The sequence below is a fragment of the Talpa occidentalis genome, unplaced genomic scaffold (genome assembly GCF_014898055.3).
Source record: "Talpa occidentalis isolate TD23 unplaced genomic scaffold, MPIMG_talOcc4v2.1 talOcc4.11, whole genome shotgun sequence".
NCBI classification, from domain to species: Eukaryota; Metazoa; Chordata; class Mammalia; order Eulipotyphla; family Talpidae; genus Talpa; species Talpa occidentalis.
In genome coordinates, this window is record NW_023601104.1 from 32168909 (window position 1) to 32187788 (window position 18880).

The following is an 18880-nucleotide window of genomic DNA, read 5'->3' on the forward strand; positions in this document are numbered from 1 at the left end:
ATGGTTGGCAAGTCAGGAGGCCTGTGGGGGCGCGGAGAAGCGCCCTGAGTGCCTTGATGAGTAGTCCCTCTCGTCTGCAGAGAAAGGTCAGTGGGTTTTTTGGGGGGAGGGATTGGTATCTGATGACAGCTCCTTAAAGATTCATCTGCCCACTATGGGATTTAAATTCTAGGGGAAATTATTGGTAGCCACCCTCCCTCCCCCACCCCCCAAACCACGAAAACCCACTTAGGATGCTGATACACTGAAGCAGGCTGACACTTTAGAGCACTGGTGGGGCTAGAGAGGGCATTGGAGATTCATAGGCCTAGCCCAGCAAGTTTCCTCAGGCAGCCTTAGCTGGGAAGGTGTTGAGGCCTCTAATGGGGGCGGGACACCTCAGTGGGATGGATTAGGGTTGGAAGATGACCAGTGCTTCACTGCGGCCTGGAAGAAGTAGGACAGTCAGGAGGGGGGCCGGGCAGGTTCTGAAATTGGTCCCGAGACAGTGTCCTGCTGACACAGTTCTCCCTCCCTGTCACCCCTTCTGCGGGCCTCTGTGGATTTGGAAGCTGTTAGCAGGTGGGCAGCCTTTCCCAGATGGGGTTGGCGTTTATCGGTGAATGAGCTTGGGAAGCCTGTCCTGTACTCGGGCCTGGGCACAGGGCACCGGCACAGACCTGCAGAAAAGAGGCGTGTGGAGTCAGCATTTCTCTCCCAAATCTGAGCACTGCAGGGCACAGCTTCTTACATCCCCATCAGTCACCCCCTAGATCTCACCGTGGAAGCACCCAGGAAGGTCAGGCCAAAGTTGTGGGAGCGGATAAACTCGGTAAAGAGGGAGACCCAGCCCAGGAAGGAAAGAGGGCCGAAGCCACACTGCGGGGCCTCCCCCGGGAGGGTTGGGAAGAGGCTGAGGTCAGGTAGAGGCTGGCCCGCAGCCAGAGGGGAGGGTGCAGGACGGCAGGCGTGGGCAGGGGGCAGAGATGCACAGTGAGTGGTCGGGGAGACCCGGGGCTTGACATGAGGAGTTGAGGAACATCCTTCGGAGAGCAGCTGTGGGGAGCCGTGGGGGTGAGGTCGCTGAGCAGCGGGCGATGCAGGCAGAGGGCGGGGCCCCAGAGGTGGCGGCGGCAGGCACACGGCGAGCCCTCACAAGAGAAAGACAGGCAGTCTCAGGCCGTGGAGACACTTCTTGTGAAGGAATGCTTCCACAGGAGGAAACAGAGCTTAGGACATCTGGCTCCTGCTTCACTTCTTCCCCACTCCCGGTGAGGAGATGGCACCTCCTGCCGCAGTGAAGCCACTTCTGGTACCTGAGGAGGAGCCCCAAGAGTGACTGAGCCTGGGCCCTGCTTCTTGCCAGGGGCTGGCTCTCGGGCAACCCTGGGGCCTTGTTTTGCAGAGAAGGGAGCAGGTGATGTTCCTGTTATGACACATGCTGGCTGAGTCACCTGGAATTTCCTAAGCACGGAAGCCAGGATTGGGGTTAAAGGAGGCGGAAGGTGGAGAGAGGCAAAGATAAGGGCTGGAGCCCGTGCTGAGTAAGCCGTGCGGTGCGCCCGTAGGGAGCAGTCTTGGCTAAGGGAGACCAGGTGACAGGGAGTGCCCTGGCAGGGGCCGAGCTGGGGTTCACGGAGGCCCGTTTCCCAGCGCGCCACCTCTGTGGAGGGAGCCTTCCTCTCCTGCCAGGCAAGAGGGAGAGGACCAGCCGGGAAGGCCGCGCCCCAGAGAGGATGGGGCCCAGGTTCCAGGTGTCCTCAGGAGACTGCACCAGGCTCTTTAAAAACTTGACAAACTCTCATCTTCAACAAGCCTGGAAAATCCCAGGCAGGCATCCTAATGACAGGAAATCAGCTGTCTGCCCCGGTGCCTCACACCCCCCGGGGTCTGCTGTTAGAAGTGGCCACCATTCTTGCTCGCAGTAAACTGGCCTGAGGCTGAGGCCCTAGGGTGCTTTCTTGTACCTCCTGGCTTGTTGCTCTGATTTTTAGGCTGGAATTAGTGCCCCAGATGTTGGGACACAGCTGGCCCGGACCCTAGGAACTACCCATTAGTGCAGGGGCCTTGAGTACGGGGGTGACACCGCATGGAGCAGTGAGGGAGTGCTCCACAGCCACGTGAGCTGGGCCTTAAGGTCGAGTGCACAGGTGAGCAGGGCGGTGGCCCAGGCAGAGCAGGGACTGGGCTGCAGCGGTGTGTGGGTGCAGGCGGGCTGGAATGAGCGGGAACTACCTGCCCTCCCCAGGGAGGAGGGCCCAAAGGAAGCCAGTCCTTTTCAGTTTTGACCTTTAGCCTTGCAGCATCAGTGTTCCTGGCTTTTGCCCGCCCCTTGCTTTCAGTTTATAGTAGAACGTTAATTTGCCCCCCTTGGGCCTCTCCCATTTTCCTTTACCGGATTTGGATCCCTTGCACATGTTTTTAATAGGCTTCCCTTAATCCAAGTGTTGCCTTCTGGGTTTTATTCTGTTTTCTTTTCCTTAAACAAAACAGAAAGACTATGCCAGCTTGGAATAGCGCTCGAAACTGAAGCCAGCCAATGCGTAGGCTGGCAGAGAGCCAGTCATGAATTAAGTGCCCCATGCCACTCGAGAAGTCTGGCCGACACTGCACTGGTGGGGGCGGGGGCCCGAGAACGGCTGGAGCTGGAGGTTCCTGCGTCTCTAACACCTCTGCTCCAGGGAGAGAGATTAGCACAGACTCAGCAGCCTGGCCCACAGCTGGGCTGTGCGAAGAGAAGGCCTTGGGCATGGGCCACAGTCCACCATTCCATTAGTGTGTGTCCTGGATCTGTAGAAGCCAAACCAGTCTTCAGTGGGGGGAGTCACCTTACCCCTGTAGCGTCGTCCTCCCAGGGGAGCCTTTGAATGGCATGTTAAGAAACAAACATATGTACAATCATTTTTGCATTTGTTCGGAACCCAACATAGCAAGGCTGGCTGGCTGGCTGGCTGTCTTGATTGATATGGGGCAAGGTTGCCTCCTGCCAGATTTCTTTTAAGATTTAGTGCCAGGACCAGCTTTCTTTCCCCTGTGGAACTAGAAAGCATTGTCTGTGCTTCAACCAGGCCAGGTAGCATATTATGCTCCCTTTTTGCCTTGTCTGCTAGGAAGCTCAGAGCCAAACCGAGTGTTCTTTCAGTAACTATAACCTCTTATTATCCCATTAAGTTTTCTCCTTGCCAGCGTCCTTTAGGTTTCTCTTGTACTTCACCATGATGTGGGTAAACCCTTTGGTGGAAAAGAAATGAGGTCATAGATGAAGTCTTACTATCTGAGTGCTGTTCAAAGCAGAGCCCGCAGGTGGGGACCTTATTCTTTGGTCTGCAGCTTCTGTTATAGTACCTGGAGGAAGTAGCTGAGGTGATGGCAGAGAGGGAGGTGAGAGGCAGGGCTGGCTTGCAGTGGTCTGCAGGGAATTGTAAATGCACGGCTAGTGCTGCTGCTCTGCTTCAGCTCGTCCAAGCAGCACTGTCTGAAATGGCAGCCTTCAGACTTTGCCTTGGCCTGATCGCTCTGCTCCCCTAAACCAGCATCATTTTAATTACGTGTCAGGCTCCTGCATCCAGTGTTTTCCACAACACTGTCCAGTGTGTCTGCGAGTTTGCCACAATGTTTGGATAAGGGCTCAGATCAGCTTGGGAGGGCCTCCTGGGGGTGGACCCCAAGCCCCTCTCTGGTTCTAAGATGGCTTGAAACCCCCACTTAGCCAGAGTATGATCCTGGCATCTTGCTACCCAATGGGTAGCTTGCCAGCTTTTCTTCTTTTGATGGGTGGACTATGTCAGTGTTCCCTGGAGCCTAGCTTGTTCTCTCCTATCTGGAGTGAGCCCCAGCAGTGCACAAAGCTGTGTAATTCGGGGGTGAGGATTCTGTTCTCTACTTTGAGAAGAACATCGGGGCTGCCTCTCACGCGGACCCATGCATGCAGCAGTGACCCAGGGGTCAGCTTTAGATGTCTTCAGTATACTGCAGTCACCACCAGACCAGAGACGAGTCCTGTCCTGAAGGTCACACGGCAAGGTCAGTAGTGCCTGCCCCTGGCAGTGACGGCCAGCAGCCCTGCCCAGCACCTCTTGGCTTGACATGTCGTCTGACCACTTCGAATGCTTGGATTGCATTGGGCTTTTTTTTTTAGGTTTCCCAAGCAACATAGCTCACGTTTTAGTGACCACATTGTCTAGAATACAGCTTATCTCACTGGAATGTCAAACCATCAAGTAAGCCAGAGCTGATGTGGCTGACAACGGCTTACGCCAACCTCGGGAGCATAGGCTGCAGGCACTCCTGCCCTGTCTTCCCTGCTCCCCATTTAGGAGCTGAGGCCCCCTCTTTTCCTCTTCTTCCCTTGCACCACCTGGGAAGAGGAGAGAAGGGACACCCTGCCCCTTCACAGTGCAGGCCAGGCCAGGCACAGGCGGTTCTCGACTTCATATAATCAAGTTGTTCTAATTGCTAGAAACATCATTTCGTGAGTGCTTGATGCACGCCCTGCACGGTGTTGCTTCATCTCAGTCCATCCGCAGAGCGCGCACTCCCGCGGGGCGGGCCGCGCGCAAACTCGGCTTTGCTCGCAGCCACACAGCTCGTCCGTACTGAGCGGAGCGCACTGCTGGGCCACGTAGTTCTAGAGCTCGCGTTCTGTGCCTGGCTAAACATCTAGCGCGGTGGTGTGCAGCTGGGGGCTGTTTTGCCCCCAAAAGACATCTAGAGACACTGTCTGCTGTCACAGCCAGGGGTGAGCTGGAGGGTGCTACTGGCATCTAGTAGGTAGAGACCGGGGTGCTCCTGAATGTCCTGTAATGTACAGAATCACCCTCCCCTCTCTGAACAAAGAATTATCTGGCTCCAAATGCCAATATTTCCAAGATTGAGAAACTGGATTTAGGTGTCCAGGGAGCCTTTCTGGACATATGTTGAGGGCAGGATGGTCGCTCTCTGCATCTCCTGGTGGCCACTTCCTATCCTTAGAGAACTTAAACCCTAAAAGAAGATCAGGGCCATTTGGCCCTGAGGGGGCACCCAGTGCTCTCCCCCCAAGCTTCTGACATTGCTCTTTGGCACGCACCTCACCTGCCACTGCATGTGTGCCCCTCCACATGCGCATGCCTGGCTTCATCCACCGTCAGAGGCCTGGTGAGCTGGGGTTCCTGGTGGCTTCTTACCCCTCTAAGTTACCTGGTAGACAGCAAGCAGGGGTCTCAGAGCAGGGCTGAGACTTGGCTTGGCATGACTTCCTGTCCCTCTCCCCAGCTCCCCAAAAATGCACCGAGTCCCCAAACAGCTCCAAATACACTTAATAACCAGCGTTCGTGATCCAGAATGGGGGCCCCGAATGGAGGAGGGGGAATGAGCTGGACACTTGGTGATGCTCCAGCTAACGGGCAGAATTCCAGCAGGCGGGGAGCAGGATGTGGTGCTCCCAGCTTAGGGGCACGCGCAGAGCAGAGAAGCAGCTGGAGGGACTAGACTGGAGCGCTGGGGGTTGGAATGCTGTGGCCCTGGCGCAGGTGAGGGCTGGGAGGCTGGTCCTGCCCCCATGAGAACGCAGGGAGGGGCAGGAGGGCAGGCGCATAGCAGGGTGGAACTCAGAATCCCCGGAGGTGACCGGGAGGGCTGAGGAGCCACAGGAAAGGTGACAGGCAGTCGTGTGAGGGGCAGGCTCTATCTCAGGGGTCCCCTGGCTCTTCTAAGAAAACCAGTGAAGTGGCAGTTTTGCTTTGGGTTGCTTCAGACTAACAACCAAGACAAATTCAGTTTCTTTTGGGGCGGGGGGGGGGGGGTTGGGTCAGCCATCCCAACAGACGGACGGCATCTGGATACCTGTGGCAGAAGTTTGTTATAAGAGACATGGGCCTGGGTCACTCTGCAGACAGCACCTGCTACCTGTGGGGTTTGTGACCTGGGGCACAGCATGGAACCCCAGCTGGTCAGCATGGTCATTTAATAGGCTTGGACGCTGCAGTTCAGTGGCTTTAGCAAAGACCAAGCAGAGCCCAGGGCTGGGGAGCCATCAGCATAGATGACTTTGGAGGCTTTGGGAGAGAGGCAGGGAGGGGATCGCCACGGTGGTGCAGCCCCACCACAGCAAGGGCATCCAGCAGCTTTGCCCAGGCGCCGCCTGCTCCTGGTTTGGCCCCGCACTCATTAAAGGCAGCTTCAATCCCAGGCCAGGCGGGGCTTTTCTGGGCTAAAACCAAGTGAAACCCATGGTTCTTCACACCCATGTGGCAGGTGGAATGCTTCTGCAGTCACCTGAGCTTTTTGCCCTCTTGGATCCTGCATGTTTTATACACTAAAAGCTGTGAGGGTAGCAGGATTAGTAATACCCTCTGAAAGGTGGGGAGTCTCCCAGAGCATCCAGGGGACCCCATCATATATATTCCACTGACCCTGGCCTGTCTTTTCAGACCTGCAGCCTGTCACCTACTGCGAGCCGGCCTTCTGGTGCTCCATCTCCTACTACGAGCTGAACCAGCGCGTCGGGGAGACGTTCCATGCCTCGCAGCCCTCCATGACTGTGGATGGCTTCACTGACCCCTCCAACTCGGAGCGCTTCTGCCTGGGGCTGCTCTCAAACGTCAACAGGAATGCTGCCGTGGAGCTCACCAGGAGGCACATAGGTGAGGGACCTACCCCACCCACCCGGGCAGCCTCTGCATCCCCCCCCACCCCGTCCCCACCCCCATGTGGCACCTCCTGCTGAGAACTGGGGAGAGGACTCACACCTCATCCTCACCCCAAATTCTGTACTCCTTGCTCAGGGGTCAGGGGCAGACGGTAGAGTTTGTGTTGCTCGGCCATTCTCATTCAGTGCCACGGATCATCTCAACACTGGAGAGCCACAGAGGCGAATACTGCACGGGAAAGGGCAATCTGTGAGGAAAGCCACACGAGCAATCCTAGTAACAATATGCTCTGAGTGCAGATCGGAGGGTAAGCAGGGAGTCAGCCTTGAGTGATCTTTTATTCGTTAATTTCATGATTCTAGGAAAGACTCAGGAAGATGCGCGCTGCCCGCTGTGGGAGCGCCACTTGCTAATGTCCTGCTCCCAGAATGTAGCAACCAAACGCTTTGTTGGTTGAGAGGAGAGGAAACCGTGGCATGTGTCACTTGCTTTGGCTCACATTGTCCTGCTAGGGATAGTCACAACCTTGCAGCGCAGGGTGCCTTGGAAGGGCTGTGTCCCCACATCATCCTGGAGCCCCAGGGCTGTAAGGAGCTCCTGGTGAACTCGGGCGCTGGGGAGAGCAGCGGGTCTGACCCCAGGGGAACCTGAGCGCCCCTGCTCTTGTCTGCGCTTTATCTTGGCTGTTCACAGGGGATTCGAGGATTTTATAGTAAAGAGAAACCTGGAAGCTAGGAGCCCAGGCTGGTGTGCTCATTCTCCAGGGAATAACCTGCTGTCCAGAGGGGTGAGCCCTGCCGCCACTGTTAGTCGGTGACTTAACGGCCCCTGCACTGAGCCCGTGTCCTTCCCAGACCGGCTCTGGTGTAAGCGACCGATTCTAGGTGGCACATACAGTGTCTGCTTGTCCTCTCAAGCAAGACAAATGGTTTAGTCCCTTTGGTCTGCGTCTTCCCCCCTGCCTCCAGCTCGTGACTGACGGTGCGGCCCCTCTGCCAGACCCCAGCCCCGCGGCAAGCAGACAGTGGGGGGAGGCAGCAGCAGGTCCCCGCGGGCCCGCAGAGCTCAGATGGTCACCTGGTTTCCATCCCACCTGACTCGTGCCTGTAAAATCTGGCTGTTTTCCAGGCCTCTGGGCAGCTACCCCAGGAGCAGGACCAGGGGCAGACTTTTCCGGGCAGGAAAGGGGAACATCCCCTGGGCAAGAGAGAGCTCACGGCTGGAGTGTTTACAAAACTGCTGAATTGCAGAGCCAATTTAAAAATGATTTCTGTCCATCTGGAGTAGATTTACGAGGTGAAGGGAATGTAAATGATACAAGCTACAGAACGTAAAGGTCCGGGGGGTGGCACTGAGCTGTCCCTGCGGGTTTCCTGAATGAATTCCTGCGTGTAGAGTGGGAGGGGCCTACAGCAGCAGCTGACTCGCCACTCCCCTCAGGTGGGCGTGGCCACCCCGGTTTACAAACCCAGGCCCCGGGAATGAGTAACTTGACCCGGGCCCTTGGCCAGTCAGTGGCAGAGGCTGTCACAGAAGCTTATCTCGTGCTCTCCTCCTGTCCTCTGCCTCCCCAGATTTCTACCATCCCAGCAACACCCATCATTTCGTGTGTGGGTTTAAGCTTGGGGCCTGTCTGCCCGGTGCGGCTGGCAAAGAGCCAGTCACTTGGAGCAGCTCTGCCCCTTCCTAGGCATCAGTGGCCACGTGGCCTGTGTGGGGTCAAGGCACCCTGGTCCAGTCTGACACTCATCTCCGTAGGGCGAGGCGTGCGGCTCTACTACATCGGTGGGGAGGTCTTCGCGGAGTGCCTCAGCGACAGCGCCATCTTCGTCCAGTCCCCCAACTGCAACCAGCGCTATGGCTGGCACCCCGCTACCGTCTGCAAGATCCCCCCAGGTAAAGCCATCCCTGGGATGCTGGAGACATTTCTCCTGTTGCTTTTTCTCCTCCTCCTCCTCGGTGTTTGCATCGCCAACCTGGAGGTGCTTTGCGAGGGTTTCTCTGTGCCTTACTATCTTAATGTGCCCTCCCAGGACCCCCAGGGAGCAGAACCTGGCAGGAATTCCTTTGACCATGAGCACCTGCTTGTTGCCCGATGTGCATGGATACTCAGGCGTGTGCCTGCTTCCTTCATTCCATAAACACAAAGATGTAGGGCACTGCGCGAGGTGCTCTTGGGGATGAAGGGATGCAGAAGGCTCCGCTCCTGCGCCCTCAGATCTCATAGAGCGGCAGTGTACAGACAGGGCTTGGAAGGGAGAGCGCTAAGTACCCATGAGCAGCACAGATGAGGTGCTTGGGATGCAGGGGAGAAGTATGTGTCTTTGGGGATGGATCAGGACCGGGCATGGAGGGAAGGGTACCTGGGCCTTGAAGGATGGGTAGGTATTATGTACAGAGTGGTGGGGACTGAGGCAGCATTTCAGGCAAAGAGGCCCAGAGGTGGTGGAGGGTCAGGCCATGGAAGGACATGAAAAAGCATTGCTCTTATTCTGGGGACATGCTGAGGGTTTTCAGAGCAGAGCTGGTGAATCCCACGTGTACCTGGTTTGGACAGGGTGAGGCTGGGCAGAAGGTTGGAGGCTGATCCCAGCTCAGGCTGCTTAAAAAACCGAGGCAGCTCACAGGGCCTCGGGAGTGGCTTCCCCGCAGGGCACGAGCACCTACGATGCTCGGAGCGAGCTCTGGGTCCCGTGTTTAGCTCAGAAAAACGTGACCACTTCAGAGTTTGAAAATGTCTAACTCCCCTCTCCCTTTTCAGTGTCTTGAGAAATTTTGGCCTGAAGATCTAGGCAGAACTGTGAACATTTACACTCCCCCTCTTTAAGTTTCTACTCGAGTCCAAATCCTCATTCACACTGCACAGGAAGCTCCCACTGCTCAGATCTGGTCATGTGACAAGACCAGAAGAATTTTGGGAGCGCATCAGGGATGATGAGTTGACCACAGTTCCCACTGATGTGTCAGAATAGAGCCTCTGGAAATGAGACTCAGGATTAGTGAGCAATAAACCTTTTGGTTCAGTTTCATATTGAGGACGACTCCCCCCCCCCCCCGGGGGGGGGGCACACGCACACATGCAGCAGCGGATACTACAGGGCTGCTGCACCTAATACCTGCGCTAGGCTCCCCGGCCGGGGCGCGAACTCTAGGCCCGTGCATTGGCCGCACTGAGCCTTACGCCCCCCGCGCCACCGGGGAGGCCGCTAACCTGGAGTGGTTCAGGCTGCCTATTAAGGAGCTTGCAGCTGAAGCAAGAGGAGAAAGATGGGCAGGACCTGAAACAAGGTCTTCAAGCCCACCTGTACCGAATCAGCTAAACGGACCCATAAGCGCATTTCACTGACCCGTCACTCCCACTTTAGGCTACTTCGGGCCGTAGATCACAGCACCGGGTGCATAACGCTTTCCAAATACTTGCTGAGGCCTAGTTTGGGAAATAGTCTCCACGACCCGTGAAGTATTTTCCATGAATCCGAGACACCTCTTTGAATTGCCATAACTTGAAATTGGCAAACATGAACTTTCCTTGAATGTACACACAATGACGGGGGGGGGGGGGTGGGGGTGTAGAGACCAAAGGGAGGGAGCCCCGTGACCTATACTGGACCTATAACCCTACAGAATACACAGGTGTAGTCCAAGGAGACCAATAAAAATTTAATATTAAAAAAAAAAAAACAAACCGAGGCAGAATGTCCCAGCCACAGCCTGCTCACGTGGCCTGCAGCCACTGGGTGTGCAGTCCAGAACATGAACTGAGACTGGCTGATAGAGGGGCGCTCGGGTCAAGCCAGTGACCACGTGAGACATGTCCTTTCCTGCCCTCGCAGAGGATGGTGGAACAATGGTCCACGGCACAGTCAACTTAGAGTGCAGAAGTCTGAAGTAATAGTGCTTGACCTTTCAGAGCATGGCAGGGTTGCGTTCAGAGTACATTTATAGCTCTGCTCACTCAGTCCTCTTCTCTTATTCTGGCTCTCCAGGTGAGGGGGCATGCTGAGACAAGTTGAGAGGGTAAGCCACCTGCCCACAGACACATAGCTAATAAGTGGCAAGTGGCTTAGCCAGGGTAAGCCACTAGGCCTGACTGAAACTCTGGAATCGAGTGCGCCTCTGCTTTTTGGTTCTGCTGGGGGCCAAACCCCCTGTGGCCCAGCCTCACCACACTTCCCCTTAGAGAAAACGAGAAGCAGAAACTCAGTTGCCACCTTGGCATTCTGCCTGCTCCTTTCCTGACCCCTCCCCCATCTTTCTGGTGAGGACCGAGCTGGCTGTGGTGGTTTGAGCTCAAAGTCAGAGCCAGGAGGACCTGGGAGGCCAGCCTCTCATTTTTATGGAGACAGAGGCTTATGAAGAGGAAGTGGCCAACCACGCCAGAATCGTACAGCAAGAGCAGATCCCAGTGTGGGTCTGTGTCACCTCAGCTCACCTTTGGGGCATTTCTGGCATGTGCTTTTGTCTTTATTTTTCTGGTTGACACATTCCTGGCACTCAGGTGGTAGAGCTTCATATGGGATTTATTTTAAACTTTATTTGTGCCTGTCTCCAGTTTTACTGCCTAGAGAATTAGACACACCTTCAGTTTGTGTTGAAAGTCACACCGACCCAGCTTTGTGCCCAGAGGCCAAAATGTGGCCCAGCTCTCCCTCCTCCTGGCCCCAGCACACTTCTGGCAGAGCCTGGGTGGATGGTGCTGGGGGGCCCTTCTCCCTGTCCCCTCATATCGTGCCTTGGCCTCTTTGTTCTCAGGAACCACTTTACAGTCTTTTCAGCACTCGACACCCCCACCCCATCTCCCCATCCTCATCATGGTGCTGGGGATGCAGTTTGTGGCCAGCGTAACCCACCACCGTGTCACCCCAGCCGTGCGCATCGTCACGTTCCAGGTGGTCCAGGGATGCCTTTAGCCAGAAGGGTAGCATCGGACTTGTCCATCCTTCCATCCCCACAAGTGCACTTTTTGTTTTGTTGGCAGGATGCAACCTGAAGATCTTCAACAACCAGGAGTTTGCCGCCCTCCTGGCTCAGTCTGTCAACCAGGGCTTCGAGGCCGTCTACCAGCTGACACGAATGTGCACCATCCGCATGAGCTTCGTCAAAGGCTGGGGCGCGGAATACAGGTCAGGTCTGGGGCCCCATGGCCAGAGCAGAGTGTAGAGATGAGCCAGGCCTGCCCTCACCCTCGTGAGCAGGGACATGCAGCTTCATGGGAAAGGCCGAGTCCGGCAAGATATGGAATAGAGTTCGCCGGCACTTCAGTTTCTCAAGTGTTTGTAAACACACACTGCTCCCCACAACCCTGGGCGAGGGTGCTGTGTGGCTGGAGAAGGCAGGCCCACAGAGGGGAAGCAGCCTGTAGGGACTGTCTAGACCTGTGCCCTCAGCTGCTTCCCCTTCCTCTGGGCAGACGATTTGGGTCAGCCCTTGCCAGGGAGTTGTCTTCACCTCATCGTTCCTATCCCCTGTGAGGCGCCGTCTCTGTCTTGGGGACTCCAATGGCCCTGAAGATGTGGGTTATTAAACCTGAGAAAGAAACAGGGAAGAGAGTTGGGTAGTCATAAAGGAACGACATTTACTTGCTCAGGAATGAAACAGCTTTTCCAGAATTTCAGATATTGGTTTAAACGTGGCCTGCTCTTCATGCTCTGACCACTCTGGGTTGGGTTTAGAGATTCCAGTCCCTTTTCTTTCCACACATGGACAGGCATGAGGCAGGGCTGTGTGGCCTTTTCTGCTCCCCCTTCCCAGCCGCAGCTCCTGCAGCAGACGGAGGTACCCACACGTCAGCTGGAGCCAGCGCCTTGCAAGTTACTCTCCCCTTCTCTTCATTTTTCCAGATGTTTGGAATCCATTTTGTTTTGCAGTCATTCTGCACCCAGGCCAAACCCATTTCAATATTGGCGCTGGGCCACTGTTTATAATGAAATCCAGATGAGCATGACTTATGGAAAGTCAGATTCTCATTAGAGGATTTCGGTCCGTAAAATCCTCTTCCATTTACCGTATTTTAGCTGCTGTTGCCCCTGTCTCTCCCAGTGCCACAGAACACAGCACCTTGGTCTCGGGGGTCTTTCTGAAATCCAGGAGGAGTGAGCCATTAGTGCACACAAAGTGGTCAACCCTCAGGAGACTGTAAACCCAGTTATTCTCACCTGAGGAAATCAGCCCAGGCCCAAAGGTCCAGCCCCACAGACGTTTCAGCTCACCTCTTGGGCCTGGCTGCAATCATTTAGGGGAAGACTTGAAAGGTTAGAACATGAATTTTCTTTCAGTGGGGAAGGAAAACATTTAAAGATGAACCAGGGAGAGATTCACTTGCTATATACTTGGAGTTCAGTCCAGGGGGCCACCTTCCAGCACCCCAGATCAGGCAGCCACCCCAAGACTGGGTGTGCATGTCTATTTTTAAAGCATAGACCAAGCACAGAGGGTGGTGCCCTCGAGCCAGCACCCCTCTGCCTGGCTCTGCACCAGACCCCTGCAGCTCGGAGGGGTGGGAAGAGGGTCGTGGTGGCAGAAGCCTTCCCCTGGCCCACCGCATCACCATGCAGGACACACTGCCCAGTCCTGTGCGGCCCAGCATGTCACTGCCACCTGGCAGTGCTGCGTGGCCTAACGGGCGGGCGCGGCCCCTTCCCAGAACAGTCTGCCCTCCTCCCACTCCTGGGCCAAGGAGAGTAAGGTTTCATCCCTTCTGTGAGGTGGCTGTGAGCAGGGCCCGGGCCTCTCACCCACAGCTGGCACCGGTGCCTTCGGCCTCAGCAGATAGCCTTTGCTCAGGGGAGGCCTTTGGGAGCTCGCCTGCAAGCTACGTCATCGACCAGCCTGAATTTAGACAAAGTGCTTTGGGGAAAAGAAACGTGTGGTGTGCCTTGTTTTTTTCCAGTAATTGTTCCATGGCTTGCTCTGCTTGTAAGATTTTCCAAAATAAGGCCGTAGATGGGAATTATATCAGCACACTGGGAACCAGCGGCATGTGGACTCTGTCGGCACTTTGTAAAAAACACCCCTCAATCAGACAGACACGCGTCATCAAGGCCTCTGGGGCCTGGAGACGGGGGAGTTGTGGTGCCCACTCCGGACATATGGAATCCAGAGACCTTTGCCCAGGCTGGAGGAGCGCTGTTGGGGGCCTGTCATAGGAACGGATGGGCCTGTGGGGTGCCTTGCACCTTGCCTTTAACTTTTCAAGGGCCACCTCCTTCCCCGTCAAGAGAACCTGATTTAGTCAAAAGTTCTCCGGCAAGTTATCTCCTCGAGGCAGGGACTAGCAGGCCGGCTCTGGGAGGAGGACCATCACCCGCGCAGGGATTGGTATTCTGACCTGTGGGTCTTTTCGGACATCTTTCAAGTTCCTATGCCCTCTTCTCTCCCTGTCTTACAGGAGACAGACAGTGACCAGCACCCCCTGCTGGATCGAGCTGCACCTGAATGGGCCCTTGCAGTGGCTTGACAAGGTGCTCACCCAGATGGGATCCCCAAGCATCCGCTGTTCCAGCGTGTCTTAGAGACAGTGGGTGAGGGCAGGGAGAGTGGGCTTGGGGAAATGGCCTTGGAGGAGGTGGAGAAGAAATTGGAACTCAGCTCACCGTTACCAAGAAGAAACTGTTCTCCGCCAAAGTGGCTCCAACCTGGTTTCGGAAACAGAAGCAAAACCAGAGACGGATTTTATGAACAGCCACGTCTGCTGGACATAGTTGCCCCTTGGCTACTGCTCTGATGCCCTGAGCACACAGGTAGTGTTTCACCATCCGCCCCCTCACCCCAGCCTCTTCCTTAACAGCAGCACCTGGGCTGTCACTGCCCAACAGGAAATGACCCTCTGTTCAGCTGGAGCGTGGAAGTCACCGTGGAAGGCTATTCTCTGTAGGGAAACGCCTGCAGGGTCTCTAGCAAACCTCGCACTCAGCCCTCCAGCGCTTTGACACCTCCTCGATTGAGCTTTCCTGGGCCCAGCGCTCTGCAGATCCTGGACTGAGGTGGGGGCTTGTCCCCCTTCCCTCACGGAGCATGCTGCCTGGTGTGCAGGGGAGGACAGTAGGAAAAGTTGGTGACAGACACCTCTTTAAAAACCTGATTATGTTTGTCCTTTCTCACGCTGAACGGTAGGAGAGACCTGCTGAGGCTCGGTACATACGCATGGTATGGTTTCCATTCCCACGTTAATCTCAGATTTGAACTCTGAAGTGCTCCCGGGAGCACGCGGCCGTGACGGGGGTCTGGGCTAAGGCCGCACTACACTGCGAGGGTCTCCGGTCATTCTCCATATTCTCATGCATTCGGCTATATTGGTTTATGTAGTCAGTTGCATTAATTAAATGAACTTTATCATATGCTCTTTTAAATGTTTGTTTTATATATTTTTAAAAATCCCTGGTTGGCACATTGACTGGGAAACCAGAGTTGGGACCCAGCAACGTCTCTCCCAAGGTGAAGCTTTTCCAGGTTTTGCTGAGAAGACACCTGCCAGCAGTTTTCAGAAGCTGGAATTAACAGAGACAAATTCACCAGAAGGGAAAAATCTCAGGCCAACACAGGCAAGTGAAAAGGGCTATTAAAATTTTTTTACACCTTTGAAAATTACAGGCTTGGTGCAAAGAGGTCTGTCATCTTTCCCCTGGGATATATGATTATCTAGCTCACGGCAGAGGAGCATCAGTGACAGCTCTGGCAGTTATATTGTATAATATAGTAAGTACTGCTCCCAGTAGCAATTAGTGAGAAAAACTATTATAAATTATTTCAACTGGAAAAAAGCCCTTTTCTTAGACTGGCCTTTTGCGGAACACAGCAGACAAAATTGCCACTTGTAATTGGTACTTTATTCTTTGCTGCTGTGTTTGTATGAGTTATCCCATATTTTTGCATGGAATTTCTATGAGGAAAAAGAAAGGGATTTCCTATGGAAGTCCTGTCTTATTCCAGGTGGAGAGGACAGAGTAAAATTTCAAATGTGAGGACATTTCTGATGCTATGTGGAGATTTGGGGAGCTCCCTGGTGCCTCACCTGCAGGATCCTGTGCTTCTGAAGCTCTAGCCTTGAGCTTTCCAGGTAGGAGGGCTGTTCTCCAGGCATCCTGAGGACACAGGAAGAGACAGAGGAGCACTTTCAGACCAGAGCTAGGTCTTCTCACACGGGATCTTGGCACAGAACCCAGAGACAACACAGAAACCCCTTACGCCACCTGAGAGGGACACTACATGGCAGGTCTGAAGCTGGGGCCTGGTGCACTCTGTGGGCAGCTTCTCATAGCTGCAGGAAGCTACCTGAACCTTCGGGACATGTGTTCATCATGCTCGAGGTCAGGTCTGACATCAGCTATGAATTTCAGCTCCGACTAAAGAGCAATACAGGGCCTCCTGGGCAGTGGTCTTGAGGGCCTAGTCACCTGCCACATGATCCCCAATAGGCACGTGCCCTGCACACAGCCGTCCTCCAGGTGCAGCTGCGCCAGGAGTCCTGCTTGGTTATAGCTGGATGGCTTCTAAGCCCCCTCAAGGCTCAGAGCTGAAGGCTACTTCCAAGGGGAGTGAAATTTTAGTTTTGTGTTTTTCCAAAAGCTTGGCCTTTTTTTCTTTACGGACTAGACTGCTGGAGGAGGATGCGTGAGGAATTGTAGGCAAGCCCACCTCTGGTGCCAATGAAAATAAATGCGCTCAAACCTGAAGGTTGGGGCCACTGCAACCATAGAGGCTGCGTAGGTAGGTGCTTCGGCCACATTAATAGTAGTGTCCTTCCTTTTAGTTTCAAAAGCCTCTTGTCTGGATGGCATTTATACATTAAAAACTTTAAAAAAAAAGGCTAGTCGAAAGGGGCAAGAGGACAGCAGGATTTGAATGGTGTGCTGACCAGGCAACGCTCCATGCGTGCGTTGTTCCAGGCTCCCTGCCAGGCAGGGCCTTCACCCTGCGGGGTATGCCAACACTGACCTGAGGGCAGCTAACACAGCCTTCTCCTCAGCACCTCCCCCAGGAGCCAACTTTCATTCCCTTTTTCGCTCTTCCCTACCCCCCTTCTTCCTGACTTTATTTAGAAACTCAGATCCTTCCAGCATAAAAGGTAGGTAGCTGCCCCCAGCAGGTTCGGGTTACAGGCCTGTGCTGGAACATCATCTCAGTTGGCCACCTTCCTGGCAGGCTGCTGGAGACCTGACATTTTAAAAGAGGCCTAGGGCCAGGAGCTGGGCCTTGATGACGCTTACCTGAGGAGGAGCACACGCAGGCATGGCCGCTGGCAGACGTCTCCATTATCCTCACGTTTGCCTGGTTCCAGCCTTTCATTGATGGTGGTGATGATTTTTTTTTTTAAATCGTTGTAAATGTATTGGAATGAGCTATAGCACAGGTCTTGTGCTTAGTTTTCATTTTTCTCTATCTTTCCTCGAGTTTTGGAATATTCCAGGGCTAAATGCTTTTACTGAAACCACAAAAGAGGAGTTCTGGGTAGTGTGCATGTCACGCATGTATGTGAGTAGGCTGGGGAGAAAGCAAATACCTGATTTCATTCTTAGCCTGGCTGCCATTTCTGAAGTGCCCTGCAGAGCCACGTTAGGCCAGGCTCCCGTGTCATTAAGAGGAGGAGGAAAAAGGAACCTGCAGGCAGCTTGTGGGATTTCAGGAGGGGTGACCAGTAGCAAGAGAGGGCAGTTTACGTTCTGGAGCCTGTTTCTGGTGGGTGACTGTAGATGGCAGAGTTGGGAGTTTTCTCACCATCTACACATGTCCTTGCTCTACTACAAGAAAAGCCCAACATGGCTCAGTGGCAACCCTTTTCCTTTTCCTTTGTGTGGCATAAGTGTTCCCTTCACAATGTACCTCACCCTTGTAAGGAGCTCAGCTGCTTCGCCAGTGGGTGAGAAGAGCAGACAAATGTGCACAGAAAGATCCGGATCAGGTGAGGCCTGTCGGTGGAAGGGAGTCAATGAGCTGACTTGATACATGGGCAACTTTTCAGAAACACAGCTATCAAATAATTTGCCTGTCGTGTAAACTGGATTGAGACATTCTGTGACTTTTTTTTTTTTTTTTTTATGCTGAAGTAATGTATACTCTAGCATTCTGGTGTTTTTATATTTATGTAATAATTTCTTAAAACCATTCAAGACAGATATTTAAATTTTTTTGCAGAAAGCTGGAAAGTTCTCTCCTCCCACAGACAGAGGCTAGGAGGAGTTGGGGGGCATGCCAGTTCTGAATATTGGTTGAGGGGACCTTGGCTTTTTGACTCAACATCTAGAAACCCCCAACCCAGACTGGCTACAACCAGGTAGAGCATGTAAGAACAGGCAGCGCAAGGTAGGCCCGTCCTCTGACCCAAGCCCCTGCCGCAGGTGAGAACTTTACAGAGGGAGGGACCTACCTTCACCCCGGTGGTCATTCACCGCCACTGCTGCTGTCACAAGAGGGCTGCTCTGGACTCGTTCTGGTGTGTTTGGGTGGGGGATAGACGGTGGAGGAGGTCGATGACCTTCACTTCTCAGCCAGCCTGACCTTTTAATACCTTTGTAAAAAGCATGTATTTATAGTGTTTTAGATTTTTCTAACTTTTGTATCTTAAGAGCACCTGTTTAAGCATTGTACCCCCTATTGTTAAGAATCTGTGTCCTCTCCTCTTCCCCCTGTAAGTGCCCTTCTAATAAACTTTTCATTGAAAAGCTCCTGTGCCAGGAGCTCAGTCTCATTCTTGCTGCCACATCTGGCTGGGGAGAACATTTGAAAGGGCGCCCAGAGGAAAATGTCTACAAACCCAGCACATGCCAGGCCCCACAACCTCCTAGGATGCCCTGCTGCCCTTATTTACTCACCAAGGGCAACACGCAGTGCCAGCCAGTCCTTACACGAGAGCGGGGGTCCTGGTCTCCTAAATGGTGTGTTGCTTGCTCACCATGTCCAGCCACTGCACAAGTCCCGCTGCTGATGTCTCTGCGCTGTCGTGTGGCCCTCACCTCCTCTGCCCTTGATGGCTGTTAGCGAATAATGGACCATCACCGTCCTTTCCAGGCCTGTCTCTTCCATACTGTCACCGAGTCCTAAGTGCCACCAAATTCACCCGCCCACAGGCCGAGGTTGTTTTAGAGTCATAGATAAGAGGGCTTTCACACTTTGCAGCTCACATTGCTTTGTTAGCTCCCACGGAGCAAAAGACTTCAGAGTTGCTTCCTTGGCTGAATCTTACATTGACCCCAGATGTGGATTAAGAAACAGGATTAAAATGCTATTTGGTTTGGGGGAGGAGGAAGGCAAAATGTGCAGGAATGTAATCCTTTAAC

The 18880-nt window shown here is 54.0% G+C and overlaps 2 protein-coding genes across 3 annotated transcripts in view; one reads left to right on the top strand and one right to left on the bottom strand.

The window, feature by feature from the left end:
• SMAD3 (SMAD family member 3) overlaps window positions 1–18814 on the top strand; it is a 113499-nt gene extending 94685 nt beyond the window's left edge. Inside the window, exons 6-9 of one of the 2 annotated variants that reach the window (XM_037502776.2) lie at window positions 6390–6602; window positions 8367–8504; window positions 11587–11731; window positions 13996–18814. In XM_037502776.2, coding sequence (XP_037358673.1) covers window positions 6390–6602; window positions 8367–8504; window positions 11587–11731; window positions 13996–14119 — 620 coding nt within the window. In that variant the 3' untranslated portion in view covers window positions 14120–18814. The remainder of the gene's footprint in view (window positions 1–6389; window positions 6603–8366; window positions 8505–11586; window positions 11732–13995) is intronic. The other variant, XM_054688253.1, reaches the window with a different exon arrangement.
• Window positions 10259–18880, bottom strand: part of AAGAB (alpha and gamma adaptin binding protein) — a 61471-nt gene continuing 52849 nt past the window's right edge. Inside the window, exons 11-17 of the transcript XR_008549309.1 lie at window positions 18416–18574; window positions 17971–18111; window positions 17427–17512; window positions 16814–17028; window positions 15619–15688; window positions 14201–14242; window positions 10259–12134 (exon numbers count right to left, since the gene is read on the bottom strand). The gene's annotated coding sequence lies outside the window, so the exon portion shown is untranslated. The remainder of the gene's footprint in view (window positions 12135–14200; window positions 14243–15618; window positions 15689–16813; window positions 17029–17426; window positions 17513–17970; window positions 18112–18415; window positions 18575–18880) is intronic.